This window comes from Herpailurus yagouaroundi, unplaced genomic scaffold (assembly GCF_014898765.1).
Source record: "Herpailurus yagouaroundi ecotype Mexico unplaced genomic scaffold, PumYag 246, whole genome shotgun sequence".
NCBI classification, from domain to species: Eukaryota; Metazoa; Chordata; class Mammalia; order Carnivora; family Felidae; genus Herpailurus; species Herpailurus yagouaroundi.
Genome location: NW_024412463.1, coordinates 1,934,527 through 1,946,610, shown reverse-complemented (window position 1 = coordinate 1,946,610; position 12,084 = coordinate 1,934,527). Strand labels below are relative to the sequence as shown.

Sequence of the window (12,084 nt, the reverse complement as noted above, 5' to 3'; positions counted from 1 at the left end):
TTTTCAACATTTATTTATTTTTGGGACAGAGAGAGACAGAGCATGAACGGGGGAGGGGCAGAGAGAGAGGGAGACACAGAATCGGAAACAGGCTCCAGGCTCTGAGCCATCAGCCCAGAGCCCGACGCGGGGCTCGAACTCACGGACCGCGAGATCGTGACCTGGCTGAAGTCGGACGCTTAACCAACTGCGCCACCCAGGCGCCCCTCTGGTGATTTTCTTTAATGGATATGTTTTTGTTTTTAGGAACTGCATATATTCATGGAATGAAACATGCCACAGGAAACTACATAATAATTATGGATGCTGATCTCTCACACCATGTAAGTGGTATCTTTTTTTGTTAGCTATTCATGATAGGTTAAGCCTGTTTTACTGACTTCATGTTTATTTTTTTTTTAATTTCAGCCAAAATTTATTCCTGAATTCATTAGGTAGGTATTTCTAATATTTGAAAAAATTCTAATTCAAATCATTTATGTTGATTTTGGACTTCTTTTCATTTTTTTCATTCTTTACTAATTAAAAACGGACGTGCTATTTTGTTTGCTGTCAAAATGGATACCAACATATAGATTTGAGGCTCTTGACTATAGATATGTGACTGATATATTTTAGGAACTAAGCAACAGATAATTCCTTTGTTATCTAAATTCTTCCAGAATATGGGAAAAGATGGACAGTGACTTTGTTAAATGGAATTAAGCCCTGCATTGTAAGGGTGAAACACCATGAACAAATAGGGTTTATTCCAAGAATGTCAGGATGGTTCATCATCAGGAATTCATCAACACAATTTATCACATTAACAAAGCATGATTGAGTCTGTAGATGCTAAAAGGTATTTGATAAACTTCCTGGGTCACCTCTAATGAAAACTTGAAAGTAGAAAGAAAAGGAAACCACTTAAACTTGATGAAGAAAATCCAGTCCTAACACAAACATCTTACTAATTGGTGAAATGTTGAATCATTAATAAATGCATCAAGTTAGGCATACCAGCTGTTATTATACATGGATATTTTAAGTGATATATTAAGCATGTAGTATAAATATTGATAAAGGATACAAACTTTTATTTATTTGCAGGTAGTATAGTTGTATTCTTAGAAAATCCAAAACAACATGAAACCTCTCAGAATAAGAATGTGGAAGCTGTGCTCAGTGTAAGCTGAATATACTAAAACAAAATTAGGTAACGTTTCTCCCCTGGTTAGATCACTTCAGGCTCTTTTTTTGCCCTTCAAACTGCTGTGTGATCTGGCCCCTCTGCCCCTCTCCTTTGCCTAAAATGTTCTTTCCTTTCTCCTTCATAGCCAACTATTCTCATCCTTTGATCTCTGCATAAAGTCCCTTCAGAAATACCTTGTCTGCTTATATGTTTAATACCCAAAAGCCCCTTTGACCTGTGAAGGAAATGAAATCAGGGGAATAGAAAATTTGTGAAAGACAGAAATAGGCCATATGTAGGAGAACGCCCAATGGCTGATGAACCCAAGAGAAGATACCCTGGCATGTTGTCAAGGAAATGCAATTGAAATAACTGTGGTAGTATTTTATTACCCGTTAGTTCGTCATAATTACAAACTTAAAGAGCAGCACATCTAGTGCCAATAAGATGGTGGGAAGTGGACACACAAATATTGCCGGAGAAATGGGAGTTGCTACAACCTTTTTGGAAAGTAATTTCTGGTGATACCTGTTAGAAAGACTCCTAAGCTTTATTTTAGCAAATCTGTTAGGTTCCACTTTGGGTCGTCTAAGCACCAGGATGTACATTTATAAAAACATTGCCACACTTCATTGTGGTTGTGTTGTTGGGGGTGGGGAAACCCACCATGAAAACAACCATATAAGTATGTGGGTTCAGTGTTCTGTGGGACATTTTTGCAGCTATTGGAAAAAATGGGGAAATTCTCTGTTGACCTATAGGGATGTCCATGGTTCCATTATGTATGTTGTTAATGGACACAAGGCAGTTGCAAAATGTACTTTTTTGGGTTCCAGTTTTGTTAAAGCAACCAGAAAGCCTGGAGTTCTGTGTGTCTTTATCTTTCTGCAAAGAGAAAGGTCTGGAGGGTTACCAGACTGTTTTAGCACTGTTTACTTCATGGGGCCGAGAACAGAAAGGAGGGAGATTACATCTTAGGATGGTTTCACATGGTACAATCAGCAAGTACTAGTTTTTTAGTTTTAGAAGTTAACAAAGGGGAAAAAAATCAGAATTGAAATATTACATCAAAAGATTTCTTAGTGGTATAGTTCATGTTTTCTTGGCATTATATTTCCTGTGCAAGTCTTAAAAGTTCTTTTTGTATAACTCATGAAAATAACTATTGAAAGCTCAATAGCTTTTTCTAATGGACAACTGATTTTTTCTATAGGAAGCAGAAGGAGGGTAATTTTGACATTGTTTCTGGAACTCGCTACAAAGGAAATGGAGGTGTATATGGCTGGGATTTGAAAAGAAAAATAATCAGGTATAGACATGTGCTATGATTTCTCTCTTGTTTAGTGTAACTGGACATATGTTTGTAACAGATATTGGATTAAATCACCATGGTGCCTTGGGATTTCTGGGACCAGATTGTTAACTTCATATATATGTATGTATGTATGTACATATGTATATGTGTATATATATAGTCATCTCAAATGTATGTAATCATTTCAAATAAATGAGACACTTCATGATCAGCTATTACTAAGCAGCAAAAGTAGTGAGGCTTTGGAGTCAGACCTGGGTTAAAATCCTGATTGTGTCATTTAATCCCTGTGTCACATAGCATATTGTACCTTTTCTAGCCTTACTTCCCTCATCATAAAATGGAAATGAAACATACTGTTTCAGTTTCCTATCACTGTATAACAAACTGTGTGTGTCAAAGCTGAGTGACTTAAAACAACTATTTCTCCTCATTCTGTGACTTGGTTGATGGTTCCCCTGCTAGCTTCACCTGGGCTCATTCTTGCAGCTTCTTCAGCTGGAAGGTCAGGGTCAGGTAGGCTGAAAGATCCAAGATGGCCTCATTCCTGTATCCAGTCGTTGGGGCTGGTTGTTGTCTGGGGCATCTCACTACTGCACCTTCTGGAAAGCTTGGCCAGTGTCTTCACATGGCATCCTAAGGGCACCATCCAAGAGTCCTAAGGCTGCAGCAGCAAGGCCTCCTAGTCCTAGGCTCTGGAGCTAACAGCATTCCTTTTTGGTCAAAGCAAGCCCATAATCAAGTGGTGAGGAAGGAGAATCCACTTCTTACTGGTCTTCATCCACAAGGAATTTGTGAGCATATTTAATCTACATCACTTTTTTGTGCTTATTAGGAAGATGAGGTCAATTTTAATCCATAAAGGATCTATCCAGCTTACTATGTTACACATGACGACATAATTTTATACAAATTCTTACTAATGTTAGTGTTTTTTATCACCCTTTCCATCCCTATTGAAGATTCTGTTGAGTTCATCTCCGTTCTGCTTCTTAAATGTGGAACCTTGGGCAAGTCGTTTAAGACCTGTAGGACCCTCAGCCTTCAGTGAAATGAAGGGGTTGGATAAAGCAGAGAAAAAATCCTACACTACTTTTTCCTGTTCGCTCTTTCTGTCCCGTGCACACACACACACTATATACACCATTTGAATGGATCACCACACGTGGGGCAAAACCATCAGTATTTTCCACAGGCTCTCCAGATGATTCTGTTGTACAACCAACATTCAGAACAACAGATTAGTGATCTCTCTCTCTCTCAGACCCCTCTGAATTTGGTCATCAGAACTCTTATTTAAAATAAGGGAATCCCGATCAGATACAATTTACAGCTTTTAGTTGGATCATTAAGTTATATCGAGTTGTGTTTGTCATCACTTGTTAATGTCTGCACTGACTTAGTATATAAACTCCTGAGGAAGATTATGTAATCACTTGCCCAAGGTCTCATTTGTGTGATCCAGAATTAGAATTAGAATCCAAGTCTGTCTCACCCTTGCTGCATATTTTAAAAACAACCCCCCATTTAAAAATACATTATCTTGACCGGCACCCTGGTGGCTCAGTCATTTAAGCGGCAATGCCTGATTTTGGCTCAGGTCATGATCTCAGTTCGAGAGTCCAAGCCCCACGTCAGGCTCTGCGCTGACAGCTCAGAACCTGCTTAGGACTCTCCCTCTCTTTCTGCCCTCCCCTACTCGCGTGCTCACTCTTGCATGTGCATGCTCTCTCTCTCCCTCTCTCAAAAATAAATAAATAAACATTAAAAAAAAAAACATTAGCTTGAATAGAGCTGCAAGTACATACGTATACACACACACATAAACATATACGCATGCTTTCCTTTGATTAAACCCATCTTGGGGAGGTAAACTGTGTCCTAGAATTTTTTTGTTATCTATTAGAAGCATCTCGAAAGGGAAAATGTTTTTGAAATTAGCCATTATCCCAGCTATATGACTAATCATGTTATTTGTATAAAAATAATCTTTCCGAGGGAGGGCCTTGGTAGTTAGTTACCTTGGCTTTGGAGAGAAACTGTTCTTTCCAGTTTGCCCCGGAAAACTTTTTTTTCTGAATCGGAGTTTACTAAAATAGCTGCAATAAAAAAGTCACTTTTTCCAAGGGCAAGTAAAGTCTTTTTGAAATGTTAATAATAGCTATTAGTAATAGCTTGAAACTGATACTTGGTTGTGTTGGAAGCACACATCCTGTCATTGTTGTAGACTGGGTGTCTTTGCTAAAATTCATGTGTTAAAGTACCTTACCCCCAAAGCATTGGTATTTGGAGGTGGGGCCTTTGGGAGGTAATTTAAATATAGTGACCATGGGGCACTCATGGTAGGATTAGTGCCCTTTCAAGAAGAGACCAGAGAGATTGGCTTCTCTTGGCCTCCTCCCCTCAGCATAGCATGAAGGCAGCCCTTTAAGTTAGGAAGAGGGTCCTCCTCAGGAACCAAGTCTGCTGCACCTTGATCTTGGACTTCCCAGCCTTCAGAACTGTGAGAAATGAATATAAGCCACCCAGTCTGCAGTATTTAGTTATAGTGGCCCAAGGAGACTGACACAGTCTCAGAATGAACCTTTGTTCAATTTCCACAGATTGCCAAAAACCAAAACCCTTTCCCACTTGTATACTTTCTTTAAAAAAAAAAAAAAAAAGCCATATTTATGCAGACTGACCTGTTGCATTACTTGAAATCCACAATCCCTTGTTGCTGATTAGAATCTGAAAAGGATACTCCAAATCCCTGATCCCTTTGCTCTCTGAGAGATGCTCATAATTCTAAATAATGGCTGTTGGCAAATAGGCAAGTTGAATTTAAAATGTTACCTTTCTTACCTAAAATTTATAAGAATGATTGTTTTATAGGTCCCCTCTACATGTCACATTTGAGAATAAAAGTCCCCATTTTCTGAAAAATGAGAATGTCAAATCTTTTACTGACTAAACTTTTTTAGAAAATTAACATTTTTTTAAATGTTTATTTTTGAAAGAGAGGGCATGAGTGGGGTAGGGGCAGAGAGAGAGGGAGACAGGATCCGAAGCAGGCTTTGCACTGAGAGCAGAGAGCCCAATGTGGGGCTCATGAACCATGAGATCATGACCTGAGCTCAAGTCAGATGCTTAACTGATTGAGCCACCCAGGCACCCCAATAAAATTGACATTTTTGTGAAACAGTTGTATTTATGAGATTTGTGTAGCAATTTTAGCACTCTGATCTCAGATGTGTTTCTCTTGTTTAAAAAATGTATTTTATAAAGAAAATCTGATTGTTTTATTTAACAGCCGTGGGGCCAATTTTATAACTCAGATTTTGCTCAGACCAGGAGCATCTGATTTAACAGGAAGTTTCAGGTACAGTAAAAACTTGTAATTTTATATTTCCTATATAAACTTTCTTGCTATACAGTGGCTTATTTAGGAAATGCTTTTCATTTCTACCCCATTTTTCTTCTGGAACACACAAAGGCCGACTGAAGTTCCTTCAGAGTTGCTAATGAGGCCTAAGCATCTTCTTAAGGAAAAATGTGTACTTTCTAAAGAGCATCCAAGGCAGGGCTTAGGTTAGTGTGTTTGTTAGCATTCTCACTGGTGCTCAGCCCCTTGGGGGCCCCCAGAGGGCCAACGTGGTTATTCAACTGCTCATTCAGAACATGGCTGTCACTGGTGATGTGCTCCAAAGAACACGTCTACCAGCAATTTTCTGCAATTTAGATGAATATTTATGGCACAGTCCACAGAAAAGTTTAAAGGCTTCAGTTACCTTGTTCTCCATATGCTTTCAATTAAAAAGCAAGCCTTGTTTAATTGGAATAAAGCCTCCTGCCAGGTTGGGAAGGGGTAATTTTTGTTTGTTTTGGGGGGGGGTATGTTTTTAATTTTTGAACTGCTATAGTAGATGAACTGTTTCGTATGACCATGCCAAATGACTAAAGACTGCCACTTTTTTGTCTCTGAAGCTAGAAGATGTCTGTTCCTCTACTTTAAGGCCTAAATCTCATGCATTAGTTGATAATTTATATTACTTGATACTTGCTCTTTTCCATTAAATGTTGATTCTTTTTTTTGGTTTTGTTTTGTTTTTTAGTATTGACACTCTAGGTTAAGCTAGGTTACCAGGAATTTAGGCATCACAGGATTGAGGCAGTCCTGGTAAGATACAGCTATTACCAATTAAGGTCACAGTTAGATATGTATAATGGACAGATGTCCAGCCCAACTTTAGATGGGCAGCAGGCCAAACAGATCCCATCAAATTTACAGAGTAAGACAGAGGAGCTAAGAAGTCCTGTGGGTGAACGCAGTCACTTTCTTCAGGAACTCTCCCTTAAGTCCCCTAGAGGTACTTCAGTTTATCCCAGGGAAGTTATTTAGTAGATCTTGGGAAATAGAAACTGGTGATAGGCATTTGTGAGGAAACACCTGTTCGTTACTGAGTGTGTTCTGCTTTATATTGTGGATTCATCATCATCTGTCAACTCTGTTGTTGCAACAATATTTGGAACAGTTTCCCTTTGTTCAACCTGAAAAATAAATTTTAAGAAAATTTAAAAACTAAAAACAGTGGGTGGTTCTGCTTCAAGTGATTCACTTTACCCTATTTTTATAACTTCCTTAAAAGACCCTAAGAATTCATTTTCAAAATTATTCTGAATTATTTACCAAATATTTCATGACCATTCCGGTTCAGGACAAGTGTCATAATCATCAGCTGTGACCACTTTTCTGCATACAGATGGCTAGTGAAAGTTTTAGGTTTTATAAATACCAGTGAACTTTCCAAAGATCAGGTTACATGTAGGCAAGTGTATTTACCTAGGTGTTCATGCATATTTTAATTTCTCACAGGTTATACCGAAAAGAAGTCCTACAGAAATTAATAGAAAAATGTGTTTCCAAAGGCTATGTCTTCCAGATGGAGATGATTGTTCGGGCAAGGCAGTTGAATTATACTATTGGCGAGGTAGGCAACTGATGGTAAATAGTCCACTGTATTCCTTGTTAAGGAACAATAGGTTTAGACTTTTTATAATAAAAAGTTTAACTTGCACAACTACTGAATAAATGTGGAAAGCTTCCAGTTGTTTAGAATGTCCGTGCACTAAAGGATGAAAATTCATTTCACTGCCAAATTACTACCTACATTTGACCTAAGATGTAAAACCTTAATAGAAGGCAGCATTCTCTTTTAAGGGATTAAAAGCTACTGGTACCTTACTCATTTTGCCCTTTCTTCTGGTCACCCAGCCTTGTGGGATGAGTGTCTTTGCTCCTTTTCTTCTTGCCGTTGCCAGCAGCCACCCTAATGATGAATCCTTTTGCCATTTCCGAGGAGTAAATGAAAAGGACAGGAATATTTCCAGCCAGCTAGTGAGCTCTCAGGGAAGGCTCTCCTCACTTAACACTAATGTTTGTATTCATAGCAAGAAAATAGCTAACTAGATTGCCATTTCTTGTGTGGAAGTTCCAAGATTTTTAACTTAACACTAAAATAGTGACAGATAAATTTAATGGACTACTGAAAAATTGTACTTTTGGAGTATCAATTTTTCTTGAAGTACAGGCTGAAACTTTGGTAAACCAGCTTAATATTCAGGATCAGTGCTTTCAGACAGTTGTAGATTTGGTTCATACCGATTTTTACATAATGAAATGTTTAAAGATTTGGAGGTACACACAATTGCTGTAAGAATCCTCTAATTGTGAACTTACTTGAAGGACTTGGCTATCAGAAGTTAAATTTTATTTGTATTGTATTGGTGTATGCCTGCTATACTTTTGAAGGCTGACTTATCATATATATTTTTTTTAACTAGGTTCCAATATCATTCGTGGATCGTGTTTACGGTGAATCCAAGTTGGGAGGAAATGAAATAGTCTCTTTCTTGAAAGGATTATTGACTCTTTTTGCTACTACATAAAAAGAAAGTTATTCATTATACTTATCATGTTGATTCATTTAAACATAAAAGAAGCCTGGTTGCTGATTTTTATAAAATGTACTCTTAGAGCATAAATCATAAGGTAAGGTAAATTTCATACCAATCTTTTTTCTGAGGAAACTACATTTTATATGTCAAATTAAATTAGAAAAACGAGCAGTGTTCTCAATTTTCACTTGCATTTTGCTGTATTAAGACTTGTAAATAAATGTATTTGGTTTTTTTTTTTTTTATCCCAGAAAATATTGCTTTCATTAGAATATGAGTGCAGAATTTCTTACATGGGGAAGATTTTGAAGTATATAAAAACTGGATTCATAGCTCTTTGTAATAGTGTCAGAAGTAAGAAAAATGTTAATTTTATTCATGAAATATATATGGCTGTTTCTGTATGAATGAACAAGTAGACACATCTGCCCCTTCTTAAAAAATGTATCTCAAATTTCTTAGATAAAATAATATATCCAGATCACAATTTTAGAATTTGGCCCTTTGTAGCTGTTGTGTTGATGAAGCATTACATCTGTCAAAGCAAGTCTATTTAAAATACATACTGTGAATTGGAAACTTGACATCAGTTGATGGCATAGTTTTTTTCTCCCCTATCCTGAGCAGTAGCTTCTATCAGTAAGAAAAGAATACTGATGACATATTAAGGTATCGATATTTTAATGACTTTTAAGACTTAGCTGCTATAGCACTTTTTAAACATCTTACTCTTACTAAGCTGTAAGTGTTCTGCCAGGTAAATTGCAGGCTAAGTTGTTCCTGAAAGCCAGCACGAATGTTCTGTGTACCTATCTTGTCTAACCTGGGTGTTTCAAAAACACGAAATTTCTAACTGTAGTATAGCTTATGGAACATACAGTATCTTTTAAGTTTGCAGGAAGTCATACTTTGAGCAAATAAGCTTAGAAACGAGTTGACTTGCAGATAAGAGACATCTCTAAGTTATTTAACAAGCATATTTATTGAACTGTATTCCTAATTACATTTTCCTGGCTTAATTTGGCTGCTAAAGAAACTCAGAGTCTGATTTTTCCATTGCATTTCTAACAGATACTACCAGAAATTAATACCAGGACATAAAACCTTTGGTGTCATTTTGAACATTACCTATTCCCATAATTGAATCCATAGGACACATTCCAATAGGGCCTCTATTATTCTGTTTCCCTTTTACACGGAGCTATGTAGCCAGCCAGCACACTACAGACCCACCTCCCTTGGGGAAGTGATGTCTCTTCGTCGTTAATAACAACTAGAAAGCTCATCACTGTTGGATGTAAAATTAGTTTTAAGCTAATGAAACACCGTACTTGCTGTTGTGGTTGAATGTTTAGAATCTCTTCTACTTCATCTAAACCCAGAGTTTTTATTGTCAGGTCTGTGGAGCAGAGATGAAGTAACTACCTCAGAACTCACTAGAGTAGATAGCTATCTTTTGCCTTTTTAATCTTTTTGGTTCTTACACCCACAGTCATTACAACACTGTCACTATTGGAATTTATAGTAAAGAAAGTATTTGAGCAATGAAGACTTTTCATTACTTAGAAGTTATTTAGAAAATCTGGACTATTTAGATGCATTTTTTTTTTTTTAGTAAATATGAGCACTAAAATATTCTTAAACATTTACATGTCAATCTAGCATCTCTTTTTACTTTGTAAATTAGGCCAAGGACGAAATCCAGATGTTTTCCCTTTGTATCTGTATTATCACTGTATGAAATCTAAGTATATCTAAGAAAAACTAAACTTGGGATAAAATTATTTTGCTTATTTGATGGTAGCTTTTGCCTGTATTCTGCAACATGTAATTAGGTTTTTCATCTCTGTTTCTCTAAATCAGATGCTTTGGCGCCCCTCCCCCGCCCCCCCCTTTTTTTTTTTTTTTCTTTTTTTTTTTTTTTTTTTTTACTTTTCCAGCTATTGTTTTCCCTTGAAACATTGATTGGGCTTTTAAAGATATATTTTATTACAATTTCGGAGATGGGGTTGGATGAAATGGCTTGTTTAAGCCCGCTAACTGAAGTCTTCGACATTGAGCTATATATAACCACAATTTGTACTATTTTGAATTACGTGAGAATCTTTTGAGATGTTAGGTATGGTTTGAAACTATTTTAACTTGAAATTTAGAGAAACAGCCCAAGATCAACGTACTTACAGAGCAGACCTTAAGAGAACAGGCTTGGTTAAACCTTCATGATTGGTATTCGTTACTCTCCAGGCTGTTTAGCCAAGGACATACATACTCTCAGATGCACTCTGCTATGAAAGGTGGGTTCAGAAATGTTGACATGATGTGTTGGTTGGGGTTGACCTAAATCGAGAGGCAGACTGCCCGTGTGCCATCCAGATTGTGGTCACCCTAAAAGTGTCCCCGAGACTACAGTTGGCATAGTCATTGAGCATCTTGGGGAGGCCCGTTGGCAACACCCCTTCTCATCTTCAGGCTTCACCAGTCCGGTGGCCTCAACGCGCTAGGGATCCCGTTTGTTTTCTTCAGGCCAAAGAGAAGAGCCCATCACCGACCCGGAAGAATGTCCAGTCCCAGGGCGGCAGCCGGCCTTCTGTAAGACGCAGCCCCTGCCCACCGAGTAGCCCACCCCACCAGAACGGAGCCAGGCCTCCGAGGGCCTGTGTCTCCTCTCCAGTCGGTGTGTGAAGCACGAGGCCCTCACGCCTCATTTAAGGCAGGAGGCATCGCGCACGGCCGGCCAGGTGCCCCTGCCCTTCCCGCGGCCACCGGGCCCGTGAGAGCGCGGGCCTCCCGGCACGTGGAGCCGCCGGGCTGCCCGCACGCCCCCTCCCGCCAGATGTAGTCCAGGCCCAGCTGGGCCCGCGCAGGGATCCCCAGCACGGCCACCTGACTGAGTGCAGGGCGTGCTGCGGCCCGCTGCTTGTGCCTCCGCCGCCGGCGCTGCGGCCGGAGGAAGGCGCCCGCCGTGCACACGGGCCCTGGAAGCGCACTGCGGCCATTATCCGCGGCGCCTCCTAGTGGGTCAATGGCAAATCCTCTTGGTTCTCGCGAGAGCTCCCCCTCAGAGGGGATTATATAATTTCTCTTAGGTGGGGGTGCTGGTGCCACCCTCCCTCCAAAAAAGTTTGGTGCAAGCACAAGTGGGAGTGAGACAGTTGTTCCTGGGGGACATGGGGGGAAGGGGTAAAGCCCCCCACTGCCCCCCCTACTTAGCTGGACAATGAGTCCTCTTATGCTAATGAGGTATTTACGTCACTTCCGCTCTTTCTCGGCCGCCATTTTGGCTAGGGCAGGTTCGGGGACTCGCTCCGAGGCGCTTGTATTGTCTGCTGAGGGGAGACGCGGGATCAGCCCCCTCCCCCGCCCGTTGCCGCCGCCGCCTCCGCCGGCCCGGTCTCCCCTCCGCCGCCCGCCGGGATCCATGAGCTGAACCCCCCCCCCCCCCCCCGGCCGCCGCCATCTTGTGCCCCCTCCCCCTCCCGCGGGCAGCGCTAAGGGGGATTTTGGCGTCTCCTCAGACACAGCTCCCTCTCTCGGTCCCCGCTGCTGAGGAGCGAGAGGAGCGCGGCCGCCGCCGCCGCCCGCCTGCCCGCGCCGGTGAAGCCGCCTCTCCCACACCCTCCGTCTCCTCCCTCCGCCCCTCCTTTGTCTGCACCGCTCGACG

At 40.3% G+C, this 12,084-nt stretch overlaps 2 protein-coding genes across 2 annotated transcripts in view; both read left to right on the top strand.

The window, feature by feature from the left end:
• Positions 1-10,207, top strand: part of DPM1 (dolichyl-phosphate mannosyltransferase subunit 1, catalytic) — a 22,295-nt gene extending 12,088 nt beyond the window's left edge. Inside the window, exons 4-9 of the mRNA XM_040459661.1 lie at positions 247-323; positions 409-434; positions 2,385-2,480; positions 5,779-5,847; positions 7,342-7,456; positions 8,310-10,207. Coding sequence (XP_040315595.1) covers positions 247-323; positions 409-434; positions 2,385-2,480; positions 5,779-5,847; positions 7,342-7,456; positions 8,310-8,414 — 488 coding nt within the window. The 3' untranslated portion in view covers positions 8,415-10,207. The remainder of the gene's footprint in view (positions 1-246; positions 324-408; positions 435-2,384; positions 2,481-5,778; positions 5,848-7,341; positions 7,457-8,309) is intronic.
• The window catches only part of ADNP (activity dependent neuroprotector homeobox), a 34,077-nt gene continuing 30,410 nt past the window's right edge, over positions 8,418-12,084 (top strand). The window contains exon 1 of the mRNA XM_040459658.1: positions 8,418-8,517. The gene's annotated coding sequence lies outside the window, so the exon portion shown is untranslated. The remainder of the gene's footprint in view (positions 8,518-12,084) is intronic.